Below are 27,779 nucleotides of genomic sequence, written 5' to 3' on the forward strand. Positions count from 1 at the left end.
TGTAAACAGCACAAATGTGAATAAAGTACTTTAAAAACCCATCAGCACCTTTGCACCCTGTTGGTCCAAGTTAGATTGCATTGTGTGGTCATCAGGGTTGAGGTAGATAAAGCGACAGTCAATCAATAACCATTTCTTATCCTCACCCTTCATCTTCTCTCCATCAAAGGGCAAATGCTCCTTTCACATGTGATTCTGCCACAGATAAACACCTGTTCAAGCCTTTACTGCTTCAATTTTCCCCTCCCTTCAGTGTGTGCCACGCTTCCTGCTGACCTCTCTCCACTGTACGTTGTGTCTGCTGGCCTTCCGCTCATCCAGGAGGAGGCCACAGGGTTCATGCTTATTATGTCTCCGCTGTTCTTTCGACCTGTTACTGTATGCATCTGTATGAAGTTCAAAGTCTGTGCATAGTTCCTGTGCATGTTTTCAGCCTCATATACTCCACATGGATCAAATAGATGGACGTTGTGAATACTGATGTGCTCGAGCTTCGCTGGCGGCCTTATTTACATGGAGGATCTCGGTGAGGGAGAGCAAACATGGCGCTTTTGTTTGAAGAAGAGGGGCTGAGCGAGAATTGGCAAATGAATCGTGTTTCGTATAACGTGAGGCATGTCAAATTTAATCTCATCCTCGTGTTCTCATTCCTTGCTGATACATTTTGTTTGAAATGTTTTACAAAACAGACTAATTAGTCTGGCTGAGGTATTTAAACTGTGCAAGATCCAATATGGAGCCTTTATTAGGGTTTTAGGAAATCTCCTGTTTCCATGGTCACCTATTTATCTGGCTTTGTTCATCATTATTAAAAAGCCTTTTTTGACCTTCTGCTTTGCGTCGTAGCACCGTTACAATGAGAGCATCTTTCAATATTCATGTCTCTCCACACATGAGATAAATCATCCAGATTACAATGTTGACAATTTTGCCTGTCTGGAATAGTTTGTTCTTCGAAGCGGGCTGAATTTTTATTTGATTATTTGATTTAACTTTTGACAGAGGAAAAGTCCTTAAGCCCAAACCTGCAAAGGGAAGAGTTATTGAAATCAGGACTCAAATAAGTTACTGAGAACTACATACCTGAGGGAATTGATGAGTGTAAATAATTTTATATTCTTTATTAAAATTATTACTATCTGTAATGATCACATATACATAAACATGAACCTTAACAGACCTGTTCAAAAAATATTAATAAATGTAAATACATTTTGTAAACAAAAAGGGATCCAAAGACATGTTTACAAAACTGTGAGAGAAAAAACATGAACTCAACTAAACTATGTTTATTTATAAAGACAAAAGAAGACAACTGTATGCAATTAAAGCTTTTTATCCACATTTCTGTAACATACTTACAGTATAATTATCAAGTGAGTCCATGTGGTCTAGCTCACCAATCATGAAGCAACATGACTCGTTTGGAAACACTGTGTAGCACAATGTGGAACCAAATAACATCCGTGACACACACAATGAGCTCATTATAGATGAGCCGTCCCTGCACTGAAGCAATCACAGAGCAAAGCAGGCTGGTTGCATTTGGGCCCTACTTCATCACACCTGTTCTGACGTAGTGCCAAAGTGGCCAAAGATAACCTCATGAGATCAAGGCGGCTGTAGTTTTTAATGCAGGGCACCCGCAGTTGATTAGTTTAAATCTGATTGATGCTTCTTGGCGTGAATTAGTTGAGATGAATTTGAAAAGGACCCAACCTTTAGTGGAATGAAAAACAAATCAGCATTCCAGTAATTTCATAATTTCGAGTCAAGGTGGGATTTTTCTCACGGGATCATTTATAACTTCTTTTTAAACAGCCCAATTACTGGGACAGTGAAAGTGGGAGGCTGGTGAGGCTGTGACCACATGCAGGAGAAATCGGATCAGACAAATATATTCAGTTTGGTATCCTACATCATTGTAGTACATCGTATGAAGTACATGTGTTCAGAGTCAGTTTGGCCTCACATGAACACTTTTCTGGATCTCAATCTTTTCATTTTCACTCTAGAATGATAATATTCTCTTAACATTGTTTAATCAGCTTGAAGCTGGAAGACTGGTTGAATGACTGATGGCGTGTTGGGTTGCGTGTTGTCCCAGAGGAGCAGACGCAGGGACAAGTGGTATCCCATTGAACTAAGGAGTATGCCCAGTTATCTATCTACATTCCTCACATACAGCTCAATATTGTAAGATGGGAAAGACATCACACTGAAGATGTTTTGCCCATATAAGGATTATTTGCTTGGCAACATGTAACTGGATATTAGGCTCAATTCATCTCAATATCCCATTGCAACATTTTCTACGGTAATGTTCTTCTCTCTATGATGGGGAACCAAAATTGTTATTGAAAATGAGAAAAAAACATTTTAACATTTAAATTCCCCAGTGGGTTTGAATAATATATTCTACCTTGACTTCTAGGAACATGGATGAGAAGTGTTCTCCATAGATCCCCATTTCCGATGTCACATTAATACAGTACATCCTTCAGCAGAGTAGCACGTCTCTCTGTCGTGTGCCTCCACACCGGCGTTTTTAAATGGAATTTGGATAGAGGGGTGTGAGGATAGCAGGGGCACTGTAGTGGGTGTATTAATTTGAAGCTGGGGGCCCTTGCTAAGAGGAGAGAGGGTTCATGCGTTAGATTACTAATGCCCTCAACCTGTCAAAAAAACCCAACCTGCTTTCAGATTGATGGTAAATTGTTTGGACATAGTTTATAATACAATTCCTTTTTAGAAAGAACTTACTACACAGAGCTTTTTGCAGAGGTGACGCCAAAAAATGTTGATGCACGCCTATAAAATGTCAATGGATTTTCTGAACTGTCGAGACCATAATAAAAAAACAACAACTAAACTTTTAAGAAGAATTAATAGAAAATTACGACTGTTCCCTCTAACTTTGCAGCTAAGGCTTTGCAGACGGAAAAATGCTGCACAGTGAGACTTGGCTGCGACTCCTATTAGTTTGGAACATTGGAACTGATAATTATAGACCTTTTTCACAGCAGATATTTAAACTTGTCAGGTGTGATATCCGTGATCCATCCATCCACATCCATTTCGGTGGCCCAGTAAGCCATGCTAGTGAGCCAACATGGCCAACACTGCGGTCCTGGCATTGGCACAGCTAAACGGAATGCAACAATTATTAATGCTATCTGCTGCACCTGTGCTCGCCATGACAAAATATCCGTGTGGAGAAATATCTGTTGAATACAATCAAAATGTGTCCGTCGGAAAATAACCTAAAGAACTTGAAATGTAGAATTTATTTTCCTACAATAGATGTGCACAGAGATTGAAGGCTGATGTCTTTGGATACGGTTCACATTTTTGGTAAAACGTCCATTGGATGGATATCAAACTTGGTATCGACATTCATGTTCCCATCTTGGTAGGAAATGCAAGAACCTTTCACTTATCTCAATCAAGGTTGCTTGTGCAATGCTTTGGTTACAGCCTCAGCATTGCTTTGTGTTATAATAGGACAGCATGTTGGATAAGGATTGCAAACATGGTAAATATTGTACCTGCAAAACCCCAGCGTTTTTATTTTTTCTTATGTCTGTGTCGAAATAAAGCCTGGCAGAGCGTCTTTCATGTGGACTCTTAGTCTATTTGATTAACCTCCCGAAACAACAGTTCTATGGAGATATTTATTACATTTATTACATTATAAGAGATATTTTATCAGAGGCACAATCTCCTGCTCCTGTCGTGAGATGTATACTATACTATACTATAATTATGTATTTACTTCTGTTAACACTGACCTACAGTATTTTGTGAAACCACAATAATTACCAAACAAACAAAGCAGCTTCCACTGTCAGGCTGCAGACTTACACAGGCAGCAGGAAGTGGACAGAATGCGTGACAACCACCTCCGTTCCTTTGTGAACATGGCACTGGGATAGGAGTGAAGATAGGATTATATGGAGATGGGAGGATGGGGGAAAAGGCGGTTTTTGTCATGCCATGTAGGATGAGGTGAGAGAACAGCCTCACAGGCATAAGTGGGCCAGGCAATTAGGACTGTGGGGAGAAGCGAGGGAGTCTAAAATCAGCTCGGATGCCTCGCATTGTGACGCAAACACACGTGAGCCTTAAACGACTTTGAGAGGAGAGAGCATAACCCACCACAGTCAGAAAGGAGATGAGACACTGCTATGAAGAAAAGGGAATGGTGGTTGAAAACCTATGACGTATTGTGTACTTTATGTGTTCGTCCCACTGGAGCAGCAAGTCAGCAGCCATTAAGACCGCTGGCCTTTCTTTCCGAGCTGTGCCCTCTCTGCAGCTCACGGGTGAAGCAGCTGCACTAAGAAACATTTGTTAACCAATGATGACGGAACTAAGTGTGAGCACGCTGTACAGATGTGCGGCAGCGTGCAAAAGTTGTCAAACCGTGCCAGGACATTAATCATCTCATCGAGATTGTCAAAGATGATGCAACCTAAATAAGTTGACTTACCAGATATTTGTTGCAAGGCAATATATAGAAAACATTAGCAAGTTGTCCAATATTTACAGTATGTGTTTTTGAAAGAAAAGTGTCATCATTACTCCATCAAGATTTGATCAGCCTACAAGTCACTAGATGCTCTCAACAGCATATTTTGTGTCAATGTTATGATGACTCTTGTTATACTGTTTGTTGCTTTTGACCATACAATCAATCAAAAGGCTAAATTCAATTTTTAATAAATACATCAATATTGATTCTGGTCTGACGTATAACTCTTTAAATCTTGTATCCAACTACACAAACACCAACAAAACGTTGAGAATCTTTGTGTTCAAATGTGCTCTTCCATTTCTTTCTATAAACCTGCTTTAATTCTAAGGATATTCTGATTACGTGCTCGTCTAGGGTCAAATCTGATTCCTTAGATTAGAGTCTGAGATGGCACTGACTATTCCTCCAGTGAAGAATGCTGATAGCAGCTACACTTACATCTATACTTTTACACAGCACATGAAAGCACACAAGAAATCCCCCCCCCCCAAAAAATCCATTCATTGAAGAACAGCTTTTGAACACCCTTTCTGCGTTTGCATTACATTCCCATTACTAATCACAAGGCTGGCGGTTTGATCCCAGAATGTCGACTTTTGATGCCAAATTTGTCCAAACCATCACACCGTGGACATGTCTAACAAGGCGAGAGAGCACCCCCTTTTGAGAGCTGAGCCTGTGAACAAAAGTGAGTCTCACCAGATCTAATTGGGACTTTTCGACCGACTGCACCAGCTCTGGCTCCGTTCTCCACAGTGTGGTTACATTTCACATATTTACACTCCATTTCTTTCCAGAGACTGCCTTGTCTGACTCTTCCCTCTCGCCGCAAGTTGCCCTGCAGGTATCTTGACTTTGCAGCTGCAGTTGGAATTTGTGTGGAAAACAGACTTTGCCTGAGTGACCTGCTTTGTATGGTTAATCATGATGAATTTCAAAGAAGCATATATCGGAGTGCTGTTATTCACACTTGCATATTTTAACAATGAGGTGACCCTGTGCAATACTGCACAATGCATGGACCCTCCTCTGGAGCAGCACCTGTGTGCTTCACTGAAAACTAAAAAAGATCATAGTATTATTCTCTTATTTCAGATTGATGCTTGACCTCACTGCATGGCATTACTTTTTTGTATTATATGATTAACACGTTGCAGATGTAGTAGGCATTTATCCTGCATATCAAGTGTGGTTTCAGTAGCTGACTCTTCAATTTTCCTTTCCATACACACAGAGTGAATATAAATAGATTTGGACTTGAAGCCTTTCAAGATTGCATTCTAACATATTGCAGGACTGACACATTCAAGACTATAGATGTGTGTTGCATTGATTCAAGATTCAAGATCATTGTTATTAATCAAGTAATCGTCTTACTTGTCGTTGCACATTGCTTAAAATGTACAATGTGAAGACCCAGGACTAGGTGGAGAGATTATATCTCCACCGGTCTGGAAACGCATTGGGATCCCCCAGTCAGAGCAGATGTAGCTCGGGAAGCGCGAGTTTGGGCCCCCTGCTGGGGCTGTTTCCTGGCGAGCCGACCCCAGATAAGAAGATAAGATAAGATTACATACAGACTGTACACCTCAAACCACTGTACGGGAAAAACGGCAGGGATAGAAATCTTAGGAGATGTGATTCTTAGCTACAATGCAGATTTTGTTTCACACAACTTACATTATTGCAATCTTGATATATTATGACTTTATTAGGTGAAAACGTTGTTAATGGTTTTGTTTACAGTTTGTTCCGCACCCTAAAGTGGCCAGAGATCAAAGGTTGCACTTTTAAATCCAGGGAAGGTGTAATTAATTAATTTCTCAATTCTCAATCTGTGACCGGCGTTGTTTTGAAGAAATTTCAGACAGAGGCCTCTTTTGCATTCTCAACAAATTTGAAATATTTTCATGAATTGTCTGACGCTGTTTTACCTTTTAACTCGTCAATAAACAATCAAAGAGTATTTTCAATTTAACCATTTGTGTAACAAGTTTAACACATGTTAACCGTATTATGATCCCTCCTCATCCATATTTTTGTGAATACCTTCAGCATTGTGGTAATTTAACTCAGGACTCTTAACCACTATGTTTGTTAGGCATATTGGGTTGCATTGTTCACAATGTAAAAGTAAATTATTGAGCATTATTTGTGTTTCTGAATAAATTTTTACACAGTGAAGCCACAGCAGGGTTCCAGTTGGTACTGTGTAATCTGTGCTGCTTTTTACTTCAACAGTTTACCGTTGTCCAATTCAATATTGACAGTCATTTGTCATGTTAACATCTATCCAAGAACCTTGAAACTAATTACCTGAAAATAAAATTAAGGATAATTTGTATTAAACAACTAAACAGACAACACTTGTTATATTTTTGATGCATTGAAATGAATTGAGACATGATACAGCGACCCATTTGGCACTCCTTCCTAGCAGACACCATTTGCAGCATGGAGAGGACGGGGTTGAAAGGTCCATGTGTGGGATCATGGGTTCGTGGGGATGAATTAGGAAACAATTGGCACTCTCCATTCCCTCTGGACAAGACCTCCCTTCTCTCTCTGGTCACACCAGACAGGCCTGTTAAGATGCAGCAAGAGAGGGGGAGCACCTGAGTGTCTGCTCAATCCATTGCAAAAAGCCAGCATCAGCAATGATTGACAGGGGAGAGGTTACATCCATATTTACCTTTAAAGAAATACGTGGGATTGTGAAGAAAAAAGAAATATACTGGAGTGCAAAGTGGCTTGGCATTGAATAGCCAAATAGGCAGAAAAAAAATAAATCTAATGCATGAATTTATAGACTGATTCAGGGGGGAGATGGAATATATAAATGCATCATTGTAGAAATTCAATTTTGAGGGCAAAAATAATCTTGTCCCATTTTTTTAGACTTCCTCTGAAATGATGAACATTTTTGAAGACCCTTATTGTGTTGTCTCAATTGCACTTTCAAAGCTGTTTAGTTTTCCTTCTCATCTAAATGTGTTTAGCCAATGACCAATACGGGTTTTGTGTTATGAACGGAATACATCACAGCGCATTGATTGACATTCAGCTTTTGGGTTACTGTATCCATCTCTACAAACATGCAACATTATAAAAAAATATATGAATATGTCACTCAACCTTCCAGACAGCACGAACACGTTATTTCCAAATGAATCAAGCAAATTCTGCAATGCAGAAATGTGCTTATGTACCTCCCTTACAATATGCAAGGGGATCATGATCAGAGGGAAAGCGTGCGTCTCCATTTGGGGACACAACCTGCAGGCAGCCAAACCCAACTTTAAAATCAACCTGCCGAGAGGCCATCACAACGTTGCTGGAAGATAAGTGATTGCTCTCAACTGGGAGGAAGGACGAACACGCTGATTTTTACTTCCAAGTGATCAAGTCATATGTTCGTGTGCTACTGCCTGATTTCAGAGCGATCTGGCGCATCTGACAAAACATCAATTTGACGCCGTGCTACCCTGCCAGGCCACTAAACGGATGTGTAGCCACATGTTTCGATCTTGCGAAGGTTGACGACCAACATGATTGTTCATGTAGGACAATTTCTTATAGCTTCAAAAACCAGATGCAAGTAAAGCCCCAAAACCGTACGTTTGATGAGATGCACGTGGAAACACCTGAGGAAGGAACCCCCCTAAGAAATTGTGGAACAAAGCATAATGGAACTGAGGAACTTATAATTAAAAGAAAAAACTATTTTTATTGTGGTTGCAGCGATCGCGACCCATTGCCGTTTTAGTGCCGTTGTAGGGGTCTGACAGGCAGCATAAGGGTAGTTGGGCGCAGCTTTAGGACCCGGGAGGCTGACGCTCCCTGCAGGAGAAGCATGGACACATTTGTATGCGCTGCCTCTCCACCGCTGCACTAACTGCTCCACACACAACGGCTCAGGATATTCTCTTTTTTTTCCACCCTGCAGGATAAGCTTCAACAAAGGACACTGCTTTGCTTCGAGTTTCCAGTGTTTTGTTTCTAGTGAAAAATAAAAGGATAACAAGCGGCCAGTCGAAGTCGCTCGATCACTACAGTTACAGGGCTGCACATTTCCTCGCGTTTCCTTCTGTGCAACGTCCGCAGCGGGTAAAAGTTTCACGGACTCGCCGTTATGGATCGCGTCTGCTTTTAAGGCACTAAACGCGTGCAAGAGCCCTCGCACCATTTTGGAGAGGGTAAGTTGCATTACATTTGCTGTCTGTAAATAATGCCGCAAGTGCTGCCACGCGCGCAGCAGTTTGGTGAAAGGAAGCGTGCGTGTCGCTCTTCCTGCAGCCGTGCTGTGTTCTCCGTCTGATTCAAACAGGCGGCGCTGGTGTTGATCTGACTATACAGCATGCTTTACACACACCGGCTCTGCATACAGCACGGTGACTTTTACGCAGACCCGGAGTAGACAGACCCAAGTACGCATAGTTAAGACGTAAAAAAAGTGAACAGCAAAGCATTCATCCGATGCGTACCGCGGCCAGTGTTGAGTTGTGTTGGGATTCGACAGGTGTGCGTGTTCCCTGTCGGAGCAGCTTGTTGACATGCTGACTGACAGGAGCTGTCCCCTGTCTTGGTGGTGCTGAAAGTTTTCTAACCGGCCACATGGCTTGTTGAAATCAAAGAGAAGCGCTTTGTAGTAACCGCATAAAGAGAAAAAAATGATTTGATGGTTAGATGCCCAACGCTTCCAGGTGATTCATCCATCAGCCTGATGGCAGTGAGGGATCCACGGTCCGTGTGCGGGGACACTAACTCGGCCAGCCCGATCTTGTCACACTGAATGCAACGTCTCAGCAGTAATGAGTCAATTTGAATCAATACAGTTCAGATGAACCTAGTAAGGTGTCCCTTTAGTGAAAGGCCAGCAAACACTGTGTCTCTCTTGAATTTACAGTCAACAATAACAATTTATAGAATATTAGTTTCTGTGTAAGAATGCATCGTATTCAAGTCCATGTTGCATAATGAGTTTCCCTTTTTATAGTGACTGCAGTTATCTAATATAAACTTCTAACAAATACATTGCACGCAAAAGAGAAGCGTTGTTTTTTATTTAATCCTATCTGTTTGCTAAGAAGACCTTTCTATTTGTGGTCAACGATTTCTCATGTCTACAGGGTGCTGTGTTGTTCCCTGTCACCCGCTGTGAGGAGTCTCCTCGTGATGATTGCTACAATCATTAATCCCACTTCTTGCCAGCTCCAAGATTTAGAAAACGTCCGAGTATTTCGGCCGACAAGATTTCCGTCCGTATTGCTTTGACATCGCTTCATATTTTCTCTTCGTGCCCATTTCCCGGACTGTCATGTAGTGATATTGCGTGAATCTCACCTGTCTTGGGCTGAGTTTGCCACAGTGGTACTTTGCAGGTTGATTCATTTTCCCAGAGAAGTGAAGAGCCTTTTTTTATCTGCTCCATCAGTTGCAGTGATGGAAGAGATGATGGGGGTGGATTGGTGGACCTTCCAATCAATGCTTTCCTTTCATATTATATCACAGTCCCCATTACTTGCCAACTTTTGCTTCGCTTCAAGCAGGCATTGTGTGTGTTTGCATTGTGTGTATTTTAATATGAACCTCCATTTCGTTTTCATACCATAGAATATTATTGACAATAGTAAGATTAGATATTCTAAATACAATTTTTTTTTTAAATTTAATTATTTGTTACATTACAAAGAAAAATGCTTTATACTAATTATATTTTGCTTCACTAAATTCTTATCTTCTCTTTGTCTCCGCACATCTGGTCTAGACATCTGAACATTTTTATTTTCTTTGTCGTGACCGCATCACACTAGATCCAAATGACACTAATTAAGTCCAAAAATGTCAACCTCAACACAAATGAAATACAGATGAATGAGAAATTAGGGGCGAATTCAAGGAGATAATAAATGAAAATCCCTTTATGTGCAGCTTACTTCCGCCTTTGTTTGTGGAATGGGTGACTTTTCCAACTGTGAACTGCTGGTCACACGTCTCTGGTTGCCTGGTTAAATCTCTCTAATCCAGAGAGGCGGACCAGATATGCCTTCATGGCAAGTTTGGGGCTTACGGGCGGAATTGGAATTGTGTGTGTGGCAGGCAAAGCAGAACATTAATAGATTTCATCTAACAGGATTAGCGATATTTGGGAATAAGACATGAGGCAGAAAAATGAATAAGACATAAAACCCCAGTGAGCAAAACCAACAACACCAACTTAAGTGTGAATAAAGATTCCTATTTAGGCACGGAAACCTTTCTCTCATAAATCCCTTTCAACGGATTTGCTGAATTATGATTGTTTGTTATCACATTTCCTGTTTGTGAAGACACTCATTTTGCCTCATTGATATTCACTGGTAGTGATGATTGAGAGTAGTGCAGGAATATAAAAAACTGTGCTGCAAAAGAAACAGGGAAAAAAACTGTAATAACCTTTTGTTAGGTGAAAATGATATAGGAAGTAACCATCACTCTCCATCTTCCTTCCACCCTGAAGATGTTGAAAAGCCCTCAGGTGCCGACGATTGATTCCTCTTTTATTGTTTTTATTTTTCATTCCAACACTATTCCCAATGAAATCACTGTCCTGCAAGGTTAGGTGATTGAAAAAGCTCCAGTTCCCCGTCGTCTGTGCCTCATCCCCACCGAGCCCCGAGGCTGCGGGTCCAACATCAGGGAGATCCTGTTCCCTCCGACACCTGACCTCACATGCAAAAGGTCGAGCGCTGCTAGCTGTCCGCAGGTCTCATCATTCCCTCATGACATGGTCATTATGGTGCCCTCTGGATGGCATGTCCGTCACCCATGGTACCAAGTTAATCAGTCATGTCTGGAGGGAGCTGTGGTTTGTTTACTGGCAGGAGTTTGTCATTAATTTCCAGGTGGGGCTACACTTGAGACAGATTACAATGTCTAATTACATTTAAATACTACAGTCATGGAAGTAGTTTTATTTTTATTTCATTCAGCAATTATTCCTCCCAGAAATAATTCAATTATTTTTATTCATCATTGTGCTTCCACTTAACAGCATGACAAATGGAAAACAAAAAAGACATAAACACACCAAGGACATCAGCAGAATAATATACTGTGAGTTAAGAATGGCAGACATCATCAACAGCAACAGTGCAAGGAGGATGGCAAATGGAATAGAGATGCCGGAAGTTTGCTCTCCAAAATAAAAAAATCATGATATACTCTGTGTGCGTGTGTGTGTGTGTGTGTGTGTGTGTGTGTGTGTGTGTGTGTGTGTGTGTGTGTGTGTGTGTGTGTGTGTGTGTGTGTGTGTGGCTGGAAGCAGGTATAGTTTTCAAGCCCTTATACAAAGCCGTTTTTGGGGATGGTAGAATCTCAAACTATGTGCATACTGACATGGCTGTTGTTTAATAATGCATTAACAAGGACTTTCATCTGTTATTTTTCAAATGTCAGTTATACCAGTTTGCTTGGACCAATTGGTTTGTATTTACTCAATGAACACACTGCCATGGAAGAGGAATTTCCTCTGCAACCCAAATTTGGAACATCAACCAGATGTAGAGCTCAGTAAAGTGTGAAATAGAAGTGCTTGAAAATGTGACTTGATGATTTGTCACAGGATAACTGCTTGTATTGCTCCACATTTGACACTCAAATAAACCACATAAAGGTTGATTTTGATCAGGAGTAGTCTGCATCAAAACACTTCACTTCACTTCACACCACGCCTCACTGTACAAATGCACAAATATACAAAATACGTTTAAAAGCGGGACCAAATCATAGCTGCCTGCCACTTGGCATTACAGAAAATGTATTGGGAGTAAGCCTTTGTGACAGACGACTGTCCTATCCAGGGGCTTGTGTTGTACACCTGCTGTAAGCTGTTTCGTGCCCCTGCATTGGGCGATAAGCTCCTGCCCGCTGAGCTGCCTCTGCATGAACAAGGCTTACCTACGCCGAAAATCTTACAGGCTCACTAACCATTCGGCAGAGGCAAAAGGCCTCTGTTGTTCACTGTCAACCCCAAGATGCTGGACATCACATGCCACCTTTTTATTTTTAGACTATGTCAAAGGAAATTGTGTATACCTTCAGCAGTGGGTCGGCGTTCCCACTACCAGCGTTTGGTAGGATGTCTATTTTGTTTTTCTTCTTCTTCTAAGGTGCTGCATATTTAACAGGTTTTCATGTCATGAAACCAGCCTGGATCCCAGTGGGAGGCACTGAGCTGTGCTTGGAGTGTTTTACATTACCCAGTTTTAAGTCTCTTTTGATTTAGGATTGTCCTGTACTTTGAGGCGGTTTGAAATGTGGAAATGAAGCAGAAAGAGCAACAATACTTTTCTGTGTCCTTGCTGTTATTCCTTTTCTCTCTCGCTTCTACTCCTCAGGCTTTACTTTCCCCCTTTCAAGTTCTAGTAATATCACTGATCCCCAGCTAACTACTAGGTGATGAGACTTCCTAAATCTCCGGGCTTGACGTGTGCTCCATGTTACGTGAACCATGCATTCTATCATGAGTAATCTGCCTTTCATGGTGCAGCACATTGAGGAGAAGCGATCCGTCAAGCACACAAAAACACACGGCAAGGTCACTTTTGCAGGCTGCTATTTGCATGCCCTTGTTTGTCTCTTGCAGTATCTATTGAACAATTGTGGCAAAGTTTGTCCATGAAACAACAGAGACTTGTTTGATGTCAATACCCAAGTCCAAACGGGACGAGGAAGAGTACACCGCTGGCTGGTGTGTGTTGTCCGTCTGCGTCTCAGATGCCTGCGCTGCTCTAATTTTGTGACAAAGTGAAATTGTTTCGCTGCATGTGTGCACATTCATTTGTACCATGATTGCAAAAATCCTCTCGCATACGTGAACGACAATCCTCCGTCGCTGACAGCGCATACGCCCCTACTTACGTGTGCCCAGGTGAGCCATTGTAGTGTGTCCTGTATGAGGCAGTCTGTGGGAACAGTGGTTGCCCACAACACAGGCAATCCGTTAAGGAGCACATCATCTTTTCTAAGCTCCCTAAGGCAAAGGCGGTATAGAGGCCCCCTTTGAAGCAGCTGAGAACAAAGAATAAAATGTGCAGCGTTAGCATTGAACCAGGTAGATAAAAATGTAATATGTGTAATAGATACGGTGCAATGGGCTCTCTGTGTCTCCTCTAAATCAATGGCCATTATGTGTCCTGGACTGGTTCCTGGAGAGCCTGTTTTACCTCATGTGTGTGCACAGTTTCAGTTGCTCAATGATGGGCTGGCGTGGGCCCGTGGACATCGTTTGTCCCCTTTAATTACGTGGAAGTAGAGATTTTTATTTATGGTAAGGGACGGGGGATTAGCCCCCAGCGCCCCCCACTCCTTACCCTGAGGCCTACTGCTCTTAGCATTGATGTTGGACGATGTTCAAAAAACAGATGCTACCCCATGATTTCTGAGTGTTTGTACTAATGATGAGCTCCACGAGGCTATCTTTCAACCCTTTTACTGGTCATTCAGGCTGATTTAATGTGTGGTTTTATGGATGGAGCAGTGGTATCCGATCCTTCTCATCACCTAGGGATATCCTGAAGCCCTGCTTGCTTACACGGGGCTGATCATAAGTCTGCAGCCTCACTTCAACACTGACATTGTTCGTTGTCTTTATGCTTCCCACTTGACTATCTTCTAAAACACACAACATTTTTTAAAGGTTTTGCTTACATGACAATTTACTTGCAGAGATCTTTAGAAGTAGACAATCACAAAAAAATATTGACGAACGGCATCCCTTATTGTGAAGAGGAAATGAAACCAGACCATTGAGGACCACTTCTGGATGCTTGCACCTGTCTGATTTGATAGTTGGCTGACTTTCCCCCTGACACGCTGTTCTGTTCTGAAGTCAAACTCAGGACACAAACAAGCCTCATTGTGAGGATACATTGGTACTCAGCATTATGGTTGCAGAATTACTGGAATATATAATAATAAGTTTGAAAATTTGGGAATATAAAGGGATATACAGGAATTATAGGGAATATACAAGAATTCACAGTAATTAACAGGAATAAACTGGACGTTGTGGGGTAATTTAACTGTATTCACCTTATCATATTACAAAACTACATTTTGTATTTTTTTGACATGACCTTCTATCAATGGCTTACACTGCTAATGACGAAGACCTCCTAAAACCTTACCTCCGGCATCGCAATGAAACAATCAAGACAAAGGGGCATCTCCAATATTGAGGGTTCTCAATGCTTGAACCTGGTCCCGTGTGTGCGCATCCTGCCCGTATTTAGGTGTGTGACGGGAAGTGTCCGGGAGTCCGGCCCTAATTCCCAGTGGTGTCCATCATAGCCCCCGTCCCTCGAAGCTCCGACAGAAGGAGCTATTATTTTCTCATCGCCCCGGTGGCCCGTGTCCCCCGGGAGAGGCCTCCCCACGTGACTGACAGCTCCGTAAACACAGCCAGCCCCGGGGTGACTGAGTGAGACCTCACTACAGTGACGCCCTTGCCCCGCCTTTTCTCCCTCCTCCTACTCCCCGGACTTCTCATCTCTGTGTGTGTCTCTCCATCGTGACCTCATGCACCCTCAATCTCCCACGTTCACCTGCCGGGGTCAGAGGTTATTTATTTTAAAGTAAAGTAATGTCTAACCTTGCGGCACCCTTGCTAGCAGCTGAGCGAGAATCATCCACCCCCCCGACACACTAATACTTTTGCCATCCATTACTTTTTGGCCTAAACATCTACTAATGTTTAGATGCCCTCTATAAGCTCCATTTATATAGTATCATAACAACTTAGCATATGATATTGCAGGGGGCTGTCCCGGCTCTTGTGTCAGGAGGTCTAACTTCAGTGTAACTAAGACAGATGACTGTGTCAAGGTCGTTTCCCGGAAGGGCTGCGGGGGAGTAGTTCTCTTCCCAAGCTTCTCTGCTGCCTCCACTTTGTAGGATTCGTTGGCCTGCACTGTTTATTGTAACGACCTAACGGAGATCCAGGATCAGCAGCCAGGGGCGTCCATCTACGTCAGGGTACGGGAGAGACGAAGATACGCGCGGAGTCTGTTTGCTATAGTTTGTGAGTCTGCTCGTCTGTGTGCACATGTGCGGCTTCATGTGCAGGAACACTGTTGGATTATTCTTAAACATATACATAAACTATGTAGGGCTGACTTTTGTTTGGAATGAATGTCGATTTCAGATACCCTTAATTTGAATAATTTATATGTTTTCATATTGTAAATGTTGATTTTATGTAATTCAAATGTATTCAAACTCCTTAAGTCAACTATTCAAGGTAAAATATTTATCTGATTACATACATCCAGCGTGTACATTGACAATCGGTAAAATGATGTTTGCCTTCAACCTCTGGTATGTTTCCAATTGCTCTATCTCACCTGATATGAATGTGGAACAACCTTGGTAAACTTTATTTTTGGATAATAATTTTTACCTTTTGCCGATTTTCAACGTCAGTTTAGGTAATATTTTCATCCCTATTTCATGCATGAACTCAGGAAATGTTTTTAGAAGTTGTCCTCATTTTCACACACCTTTTGAGCCATCAGCATATTTTTACTAGCATAGATATTTGCCTTGCAGATTACGCAATTATGAGCTATTTCCATTTTACATCTTGTCTTTGAATAATTATACAGTTATTAGTACAGATACTGAAAGGCACTCTACATTGTAATGAACAAAGAAACACAAACTGTAAAAAACAATATAAAAACGACAACAATAAAAGACAGATGACTGATTAAAAGCGGATTGCCTCCACAAAGTTCTCCATATGGTGACAGCTCCGTCAAAGACCAACAGCTAACAGCACGAACAGTTCAAATAGTTCCAACAGCAGCAACAGTGCTGACAACAATTCCCAACTCATTAGTTCAGATCCAACATTTCCACCATTTGGCTTTTGCTCTCCGTATGCTATAGAGTATGAGATTTATCTCAAAATGATTTATGATACTATGTGTTGTTTCTAAAGTAGTTATTCCATGGATGGGAACATCTGGAGTCATCTAGATCTTGTGGTTCTCTCTTATCACACACTTGAGGTGATATTCTTTACATTTGCTACCCCGAATTACTCCGTGACATTTCATCGCGTTACAAGAGACAGACGTGACAGTCCACAAAGATTCACTAGGGAATATGTGAACCATGTATAAAGTGGTCCTTTTAATGGATTTAATAAATGGTTAGGAATATAGGCAGTGATGTTGGATAAACATGTATTACTCACTGTATTCCCAAGCTTAGCTTGGGAAATGAGAGTATGGTATTACAACGACATGGCAACAAGAGAAATGGCCATGATGTTTTTATGGCTTGTCCTGCTTTTTCCAGTGTTATATTTTACTATGCTCCTCTGTTTCACCTTTTGAATTTCTTATTTCTTTCTCAGTTTTATAGCTGCTTGATACTTTATACTTTTTTTGTTATGATTTACATTTCATAGCAAGAAAACCTTATGTATGTACTGTAAATCCCAATTGAGAACTCAAAGTCACCGTCTGGCTATAGGCTAGATCGGATAAATGAACAACCTGATGTAACTACGATACAGTCATGCACTCTTAAAATAATAATTTTATGGTTTGGGAAACCACTTCATCACTCTCTTGGGACTTAATAGCTTAAAATCTTCTCAACTAACTCATGAGAATCAGATGATGGGCACTCAGTTTGTGACAATACCTACAGCAAACAGTCTCCTTAGATTAGCTTAGACCAGTCAGTGTGTGTGTGTGTGGGGGCAGTGTTGAATAAATCACTATTCGATCTATTCCTGACAAAGAAACATTCTTCAACGCAAACTTCAGTTTTTATAATTTATTAGACAAACTAAATATAAGTGTCACGTTTGTCTCTGTAAATTCTGGCGTAAGGCAAACATGAAGGGGCAAGAGTAAAAAAGCCAACAACAAGGAGGCTGTATTCTGCTCCCTCTGATTCATACGCAGATCCTGAAAAAAAAATTAATAACACAACCACCCAGGAGCCATCCAATACTGTAATGAGCCACTTTATGTTAATGCTGCTCCGTGAAGCATGTGAGTGCAAAGTTATTTCAAGGAGTGGGAAAGTCCTCTACAGCACGATGAATATTGAAGTCAGACTTCGCCTGCCAGAGTCACAAGATAAATACAGAGGGAGGAATCTGTGAAATGCTCCTCTTGTAATTGTGCTGTTAACAGTCACTAAGGCGGTGCGGCTGACAGGCTTTGTAATTGACAATTTGACTTCGCTTGTGGTATAATTTCATGCAACGCAAACAGGAAGGCAAAAGAGCATAAAAAGTTCAGTTGTAGGAAGAAAATGACCTTGAGCACATTCACATAAGAATATTTGTATGGAAGATTCTCAGAGAAAACTTTAAAGAAACAAAAGTTTGTGCTCACTTTGACCCTGGCGTTCAATTGGCTAAGGGGAAAGACCGTGCTGTGATCCCTGCCTGTCAATGTGAGAATACTCTAATTAACAAGGACCTTGGAGCATTGTAATCTCTGGGTTTTGGGGTATCATTGTGTATTAACTTTAATAAAGCTCTTGCAGCTAATTAGATGCATGTACTTATTTGTAATCTGGATAATATGAATACATTTTACAAAAGCTCAGTCAGTCATTCTTGCTAATTACTGGGTGCGTGATAGGTCTAATTGATGATTTTGCGGCTGCCTGTGGATGATACACTGCTGCTGCTGCTCCTATTTGTGCACCACACCGGCTTAGGCTAATGTGATAAAACTCTCATGGAGAAATGATGTGCTGTCCCGAAGACGAGAACCGTGTCATAGGCTTGTTGAACCACATACGTGTCGAGGACCGCTGCTCCCGCCTGTCAGCGCAGAGACACTACAGACCCACCGAGATCTCATTATCTACCTGAGTCTTTTTCTATCTTTTCTGCTCCGTGTCGATGTCTGCAGCTGCAGCTGTTTATCGCTGCACAGTTTCCATGTCTCATATCACACATTTGATCCCTTGTTTGTCGGAGCATGGAAGTCTACCACTATGAGATGTCGGGCCAGTGGTTTGAATTTAGCGAGTGGAGCGAAGAACTGAACCGCTTGTACAGCTTTTTAAACTGGTATACACTAATATACAAAGTAATACAAAGTTTGCCCGACTACTAGCCTTATGCCGCAACACAAAAATAGGTTCGGTTTAACAAACAATCTTTGGGTGAAAACGTTGACTTTCTCCCCCTCACAACAGATGTTGTTTTTGAGGAACGGCTGATTAAAAGTGGTTCTTCTTGGTATGAAAGTTGCCTTTTATTAGATCCTCTACACTTTTTTATAGCGTCTGTACCTTGCCTTCTGGCCCAATGACATCATCTGAGTCATTTTCTTGTGCTTGGCAAGATTATGCAGCTACTTTCACAAGCTAAATAATAGTCCTCGTACAGGTAAGATCATCCTGTGTAAAATTTGTGGCTGTTTTGTGTCAAATTTGTAACCATCGCCTTTAAGAACGTCCTGTTTGAGTTATAGATTGTCAGAGAATAACAACAGAAGAGTACAATGTAGGAATGCTTTTAACAAAGAAACCATGGGGCAAATAAGGGGTACATTATTGTGTCTGCCCATTCCTGCTCCATGCATGTGATTGATCATTTGATCCTTTGAGAACTGCTCGTCCCAAATTTGCAGTAAGTAGGAGTAATTGCGTCGAGAAATGTGTCTCATTCTTCAGCTTTGATTGGTTGAAAATATTTGTCTTCTAGGTGGACGTTTAATGAGTAGAGTACCAGTGTTGTATTGCAGGTATAGCATCAGTTTGCCCCTGGCAACACAAACTTTAGCTGTAAAGATAAATTAAACGCTATTCACTTCAAAGACAATAAGAGGTATGACGGATTAAATAAGCAAAAGCTGGATATACTGTGGAAGAAACTTTGGGAGTGGCCCAATTTGGAACAGATGCCTACAGTCATGTTGTCCTCAGTCTGCCTGTGTACTTCTACATTCTGTTTATTCAGCTCGCGGCGTTCTCTGACAGCTGTGCCGAAATGAGCTCCTTAAAGTTAGAAATAGGCTCATGTGAAGGGAAAAAAACTGACTTACACAACCAGCAGTGTGACACGTCCTACAATACACATCATCAAACATCAAATTGAATAGATGAACCACCAAAACAAGCTGTTACTATGATCTGTACACAGACTGTAAATGTGGAGTATGCCGAGACGTTATAGTGTGTCACATGAGCCCCTCTGGAAGCCGCACCTATTTATAAGTTATTACAACGGAGCAGGTTGGAATTCATCAGGGCATATGGGAGACAGGGGGAGATTGCCAGCCACTGTCTATTAGAGTGAATGAAACCTCTGCTTCTCCCGTCCTCCAGAAAGTGCATCTGAAACACACTATTAACTTTCCCATTGCTGATGTCACTTTTTATTGCCCCATGGTTTCAGGTGCTGGCGAATTGGCAGGCTCTGCATGCTCTGCATTACAAAGCCAGATAGATGCTCGTGTCAGAGCACAGAAACACAGCGATGATGGAGATATTATTCTGAGGATTTAATTTGCCAGAGTGGCTTGGTAAAGTGCACCCTCATGCCGATTAATGCAAAAAGCTGCTGCACTATGCTATGGGAAAAAAAAAACATCTTTCTGCTGTGTATTGCAAATGAATGCAAATTTAAACATCCTAGCTGCATTTGTACATTAAAGAATTTAGCACTGCAAGCGGGACATATCAATGTTCATTATCCTTGAAATGAAATGGTAGGTTATTTCAAATGACTAGCCTAGCAAAGTCAACTTTGCTTCCCTTTAGCCATCCATTTTTTAAATATGAGGTAAATGATGAATATATGGGGTGTGTGATATACCCCATATATTGAATGGGGAATTCACACACACACTATACAATTGTATGGTAGCCTTAATAGATTTTAAAACCCGCTGAGTTAGGAAAGAGTTCAAGGTGTGTTTCTTTCCAACAAGGCCAGTGGTACATTAATAATAAATAAAGTTGACATAGATTTGGGACTAAAGTATTGGAAAATACCTCTGAGTTCAGTTTAGCTGCTCCAGGTGAGATTGAGTAGTTCATAGGATAAGGTACATAAATTATTATCACGCGTACAGACATATTGGTTTATGTCACATGATCCACTTAAGTGTGATTCATTACAAGTATTATTAATGAAAATGTATTAATGACGACAGGCCTCTGATTGCGCCATGAGGGCTTAAACCAACCGTCTTGGGACCCGCCACTGCTTTGCATACGGCAGAGGGTGTAACATGCGCTGCTTTTGTGCGCGGCACAATAGTGAGTGGCATTTGAACACGCGTCTGTTGCTTTGTGCCCGGGTAATTAACATTGCATAATCTACCTGCTTACAAAGCAACTTTTGTAATTAGAGTTATGATTGCAGCAGGATAATGACAGCGATTCTACCGAAGATAATGACTGTTTTTCACAGTTGCCGCATTCAGCAGACTTCTGACATATGGGACACAAAAGGACACAATAGCCAGACTGACCACCTTTGTTCCTGCTCAGGCTGACCCAATGACTGCAGACAAATTGCGCTGAAGGCCGTCCAATGATGCCGAGGCAAGACACAGGAGAATGGGACAACATTGTAAAAACCTCAATGGAGGCTCACGGACTGTGAAACCTGAGCTTGAACAAAGAACCTACAGGTGCCAAGTGCTTTTTCAACGCTATAACACTTTTTCTGCTCTCTGTTGCTTTATGTGCGTATTATATCATGGCTAAGACATTTACAACAAAACATAAGCTCTGGTTGCTCACAATACATAATTCATTTGTATTGGTCTGGTTCAGTATCATCGTAAGAATAGTTGACTTTTTCCCACCTTTTATAAATGACTTCAGTATATCGGTGCTAAATATGAGTGGATGTTCTTTTGGGAATACGGAAAAAAAGAAAAAATCAAAGAACCACCCGTCTGTGTCGTGATGAAAATGTAATTGTCCTTTAAAGAGATGGTGGAGCATTTATTCAAATAAATTAAGAGTTGTCAGAGATAGGATCCTGATAGGAGGAACTTACGCCTGCAGCGTTCATGGCTGTGCAGTCAGTGGGGACAGGTCCATAGAGCAGACTGTGGACTAATCCATCACCGCCAGCAAGGGGGCTCGGGGCCAAGCGCTTGGCTTCTCCCTTCAGGAAATAATCAGCTTTTAATTTATCACAGATCACATTCATGGGAAGACGGATCACTGCAGGGAGGCCACGTGTGACCAGAGCCATCTCCCCATTTATTCTGTGTGCTTTTGGCTCTTCTAATTTATTCAAATTTGTTTTTTTCACGCATTTTGCCAGTTTTACCAAGAAACCCTTTACCCTTGTTAAATTATAGTCATTTTAACATTCCAACACGTTCTGAAAAACTATCTACCTTTAATAAAAACTGATTGTAGCCAGCATGCACTACTTGCCATACAGTGGCACAGTGAAGCAGCTTCTCTCAGTGTGGACTGGATGAAGAATATGAACTTATGCAAGTCCATTGCCAGGTGTCATAATGGCTTGAGATTTGTTTTTGGCCCCCTGTGTGTTGCCACAGTCTGCGTCGTGGCCCGCACAGGACTGTGGATGATTAGTAGCATGATTTGGAGGAGCGGAAAATATGTGATGTACACTAAAACTAAAGGGGAAGGACAGTTCAGCCACATGTCGCCCACCATCCCCACCGATCACTTTACTGATCCCAGGCAGGTTAATCCTTTTATTGTAATGAAGTGAGGAGGCATAATGCACTGTGAATGTGAGACGCTTAATCCACCGTTGGCGTTTTTATGAGGGAGGAGTAGCCATGGTGACATGGAGAACAGAGTGCTTGAGAGGCACAGGAGCTATCCATCAAAAGATGACGCTGACAAAGCACAACACAGAAGCACGTAGTGGAGAAGGAGATTTGCGTTTGTGCCCACAATTCAAGACAAACTCCTCTTATTTCTACTGCTCTGGAGTCAGTGGCACCAGTTGGTGGCATGAGCTTGCTGCAGTTAAACCAGGACAAGAGCCACATATAATTAGCGACTATTACTAAGAATCAGTAAAAGGACTACAGGCAGACCTTGTGAGGGATCTGGAAATAGCTAGCAAAACCCTTTTGTCCCATAGAAATAATACTGCATCCACCCCCTCGAAAGAACAGTTTATTAAGTGCAGATGCAGCATGAGGTAAACACAGTTGCAACATCTGTAAACAGCCGATAACTCAAAGAGCATGTTATCCTAGTTAGCCCTCTCTTTTTCATCTGATGTGTTCCACAAGACAATTTCGTTGCGGCATTCGTTAATGCTGAACTCTGCGTTGGATGTTGATACTTGAAATGGTCTTAACTCTTGGTGGAGGTGCAGAAAAATCCATTGTTTTTTTACAACCTCTCTCTAATTCAGCAGTTCTCAAACTTATTCTGTCGGGGCCCCACTTTAGAGGAAGAAAGATTTTCGGGCCCCATCGCCCCAACAAAATGGTCCTTGCATCATTTTTATAGAAATAAGGACATTTTGTGACTTTAACTGTTAAAGAGAAGACGTAAGTGGACATGAGTAAACAGGGCTGTGATGTTTTACAGTGCGGTTTGATCCGTGTTATCTCCATAGTTTGCATGTCTCAGTGTCCTTGAAGACACTGATGCCCCAGTGCGCAGCAGCACACTGCTCCTTAATCATTAAGGATGGGTAAAATGCAGACAATAATTTCCCCATGTGGGATTAATAGGATTATAAATAAAATAATGCTAATTTAAAAAAAGATTATTATTATTATTTTATTTTTAAAAATCAACATTTCCCCCATCCCCCATGTGCCCCACAGTTTGAGAACCACTCCTCTATTTTCAACCCTTTACTTTAAATAAAAGGGTTGTAGCATTGTATTTAACCCTTTCAAAATACTGTTAATAATGTAATCAACAATAATGTTGGGAGAAGGTATAATTGTAACTCTTTGTGAAAATCCAGTGAAGCAGCCTGCGTTTATCTTTGTCCCGGCAGCCTAATATTGGTTGTGTTGTTTAATGAAAATAAACCTCTATTTAACCACTAGGATGTACAACAAGAAAACACTATTCATCTTCCCACTGATCATTTTCCAGATAACCTTCTTCCTCCTCTCAGACCATCTAACTGTGAAGCTGCCTCGGCTGGGCTCGTCCAGTCTGGGTTTGCTTTTCTTTGGAAGAGCTGCCCCAGAAATTTGTAAACTTAACTGCGCTTCGCCTCTAAGGCAGCGGGACGGCCTTCAGGCAGTCGACCTGCGACTATCTTGGACATTGCAAATTAGTCACCTGGCTGAGCTCGCTCCATGGTGGGATATGGAGCATCTCAAGAGCAAGAGTTTTTTCTCCTTCCCCACCACAGCCAGGAGACCCGCGGCAGCTTTTTTCTTCTGCTGCTCACATGTCTGCGTGTAAGGCACCTTTTATCTGTCAGGGCCTGCCGGGCATCATAACAATGGTGGCAGAGCCGCGAGGCATCACAATGGCGGCAGCACAGCATGCACCTGCTCGCGGCCTCTTTGACGTTTTGTGCAGTGCTTCTTGTCACTGCCGGGTTAATTGGATTCAATATATTCAGCCATCAATGAGTCGGATGAAGAGGGACAATAAAGGCCTTTCATTACGCTCAAACTGAATTGGTCGACAAGGTAGAGGAAGCCACTGAAACAAGGCTTGTAAAACATGCTCATTTGCTTGATGAATACAGGAATCGTCCTCGATTGCACCGGGAGGAATCTTCACATATGTGTTTGCTTTCGGGGGAGAGAAGTGCTCAAATAAATCTTCCTTTATCTCTAAATCGACACTTCATGAATCAAATTGAACGGGGTGTAGAATTACCAGGCCAGCTCGCTCCTGGGTTGAGGAGGCCATTGTAATTGCGTGTATCCCACATTCCCAAACCAAAGACCCCTGGTGACCAGTTGTCACAGCCAACCTCTGGCTGGTAATTGGATATTTATCAAATTGTCTGAAAAAAAGCAGTGTTTATCTGACACAATTATCAAGAATAACGAGGGGGGGGGAGAGGTCGGTAGGTCCTCCTCCTCCAAGCTCGTGTGCTTCTGGTTCAGGTGGCCAGGCAGACTGAAAGCGCCATTATCTCAGTCTAACCACAGGGACTTTTTGCAACCACTCTGACATTTAGCTGGGAATATCCTTGTCATCATCACATGCCAATGGAGCAATTACGCCTTGCAAATACAATTCTTTGGCTCGGCTGTGATAGCGGAGGAATGAGAAGTGACGATAACACAGACTGCAACAATGAGCTCCTCAATGGTTGAGATCTGAAGGCCAATCTTTTCACAGGCTCTACTAATATGAGAACAGGAACCTTATATTAAGGGGTGCGTAAGTGTTCTCTGAGTACCCAAAGATAAGATTGGAAAGAAAGCAAGTAGAGGCAATTGGTGTTGCTTGTGACCCCTTTCTCCTGCAAACCTATTACCGAACGGGGAGTAAGAGAGAGATGGGATGAAAACGACAGCGATGGAAGGAAGCGCTGCCAGTAATAAGTGGCAAATAGTCCATTTGGTTACATGAATTGAAAATACTTGGAAGTTTAGGAGATTTAAATGGACATTCAACAAACGATTGGAAGGAGAAGAATGGTGTAGAATGGTGTAGAGCGCTTAACCTTTCTGAGCATGTGGTGAGCATTTCCTGTTCATCATCCAAGTGAGGCGATGCTTTATGCCCTCCATCATCTCAAAAGATGCACGGACTGAAGAGACGATGTTGCTACCAAATTTATGATAAATGAAAGTCCATCCTATTTTAGTCGAGGCATATCCAATTCAAGGCATTGGCCATGCCTGAAGAAAAAACGTGAGAGAGAGGGAGAGACATGCAGGCGGAGAAGCCGAGGCTGCCTGCTCTGCTGGATGTAATCAAACAAGGGTGAACAGGTTGTTCCACAGATGGCTGATCCGGAGAATCTTTCCGATTTATTTTCTATGCTACAGACGGTCGATGTCACTATGCGCAGGTGATGTCAGCAGAGCAGCATTGTCTCGCACACACCACTAAACGCCGACACTTTGTCTCCCCGGTCTGAAATCAATATGACACGGAGGCTTTTGGTTTTGTTTTGTTGTGTGTATGTGTGTGTGTGTGTGTGAAGGCGGGGCGGCAGCCCAGAAAAGCAGTTACTGAGTGACAAAAGACTCTTTTAAGACTATAAATTGTGAATTTAACTGCTGTACCTGTACAGCGTAAAGTAACCATCGAGTTCCTTTTGGTTGTTTATTGTCGGTCCCTGAAGCTGCTTTATGTTCACTAAGGCTCTAGAATTCCATTAGGAGGGTTTTGAGTTGTGCTTTAAAGTCATGCCGTTGAAATGATTGGGGTCTTTACCTTCTTTCTGTTTTTCTCTTTCCCCAGATTCACCTCCAGTGATGCCAGCACAGTGAGCGTCATGATGCGTGGCACGTGGTCAGGGGCCACGCCCCTCCTCATCACGGTTCTGCTCAGGCTGGCCCAGGGCCAAGAGGTTCCTTTAGTCCCAGGTAAGACTTCACGTCATATTCCTCTGCACGGCATGTCTTCTCACCATTGACAAAGTCTTCATTGTCTGGCTCCACCGCCGTGGTTTGTTAGTGTGCACTTTGTGATTGTCTGACTGTTATGTGCTTGACACCTTGGCCACGCCTTAATGATCCGTTATCGTCATGTAAACCTTGTAGTTATAGAAGTGACATCAGTCATTTCTGCACAAGAATTGCGACCTTGATCCTTGCACAAACCACGTGCATCTATTACAGGCTTTAACAAAGGTTTTTCTATTACACACCTATTTCAGGTAAGCGTTTGTCTAACTGCATGCGCCAGGTGTATGCTGAGACTGGCTGGAGGCTTTCCTGATGAGGTTACAAAGAATAGAATGAACATCTGCGACACGTGTTAAATCATCAATGAATTTCAGATAATCCATCACAAAAAAATGTAGAAATTGGTAATTCAAGAGCCATATGTAAAAGGAAACATAATTTACTCAATGTTTGCAGTTCATCTCTCAGGGAACAGACCAGACAAAAAGAAAATGCTAAAGGACAATATAAACATTGATCCCTGAACATAGTACTCTGTCCTTGGTAGTGCTTGTGTAAAAGTCCATTAACTGACTGTTTAAATTATTGCTTCATAGTCTATTGTCTTTAAAAAGTGTGCAGTTTCATTTGACCGTTGCCAGTTAAAACCTCTTCAAATACTTCCTTTTCGCGTCATCTACTGCTGTCTTTGTACTCAGATATTTTTCCTAATTTAAATGGGCTCTGTGGGACCTTTGAAGACATTTGCTTCTCTCTCTTATCAGGTTGTGTTATTGAACCTATATCCATGTTGGATATAGTAAGAGGATATGTTTGTTGTCACCAAATTTCATCATCATCTCTGCAACATGGTGTTGCCTTCTCTCCTTTTGCGCTTTCACTCAGACCCAACGAAAGCTTCAAGCTCAGAGCTTTTCACACTCGCTGCTTTCTGTTATCTTCTGACTTTGGCTTCTTTTGGTTCTTTCTGTTGCCTTTCACCTCTCATTTATTTCCTTTTACCAGGTCCATACCACCATCTTCTTTTGCACTGCCTTTTCTTTTGCCAACATGATCAAGGAAACAATTTACTTGTTCAGCAGAGGGCAGTGTGTGGCTTCCTGCACTTTTATTCATGTGTGTGTGTGTGTGTGTGTATGTAAGAGCATGTGTGTGCATATACAGGGATCACCACCTTGGCACAAATGCTTTTAATTATACCCTGAGATCAGGATTTCTGACTTGCAGCAGTTAGAGCAATTTGAATTTGTATTTAGCTTAACACGCACACATCGAAGTGTTCTTATCAGGGTCTCTACAACGTGATGCCCACAAGAATTGCAGAATGACGTATCTAAGTCTAAGTGTATAGGAGTTGGGAACAAAGATTTGAAAATAGATATCCTTTCTTATGTAAGGTGCCTGACGCAGTAAGCGAGGCGTTCAGCTTCTGCAACAATCCACCCAAACCCAAGAGGGATGTCAGATCTGAGTCATGGATTGTTCCTTCTGCAAATGTGTCAGCATAAAATAAAATCTCATAAATATGAGATGCGGGAAAGACAAACTCCACCAGGACCCTGTCTTCCTTTCATATTGTCTCTCAACAAGAGAGAAATGTCAAGGCATCTCGTTGATTTAGATTTTCTGTGCATACTTGCCGACTGACAGTTCTTTTCATTCTCCTGCCTTAAAGTAAATAGCAGCAGTTC

The 27,779-nt window shown here is 41.8% G+C and overlaps 1 protein-coding gene across 2 annotated transcripts in view; it reads left to right on the top strand.

The window, feature by feature from the left end:
- Nucleotides 1–8,367: 8,367 nt before the first annotated feature.
- Nucleotides 8,368–27,779, top strand: part of robo1 (roundabout, axon guidance receptor, homolog 1 (Drosophila)) — a 200,146-nt gene continuing 180,734 nt past the window's right edge. For both annotated transcript variants that reach the window (XM_062561224.1, XM_062561226.1), the window contains exons 1-2: nucleotides 8,368–8,733; nucleotides 25,922–26,046. In XM_062561224.1, coding sequence (XP_062417208.1) covers nucleotides 25,956–26,046 — 91 coding nt within the window. In that variant the 5' untranslated portion in view covers nucleotides 8,368–8,733; nucleotides 25,922–25,955. The remainder of the gene's footprint in view (nucleotides 8,734–25,921; nucleotides 26,047–27,779) is intronic.

Source organism: Pungitius pungitius, chromosome 3, assembly GCF_949316345.1.
Source record: "Pungitius pungitius chromosome 3, fPunPun2.1, whole genome shotgun sequence".
NCBI classification, from domain to species: Eukaryota; Metazoa; Chordata; class Actinopteri; order Perciformes; family Gasterosteidae; genus Pungitius; species Pungitius pungitius.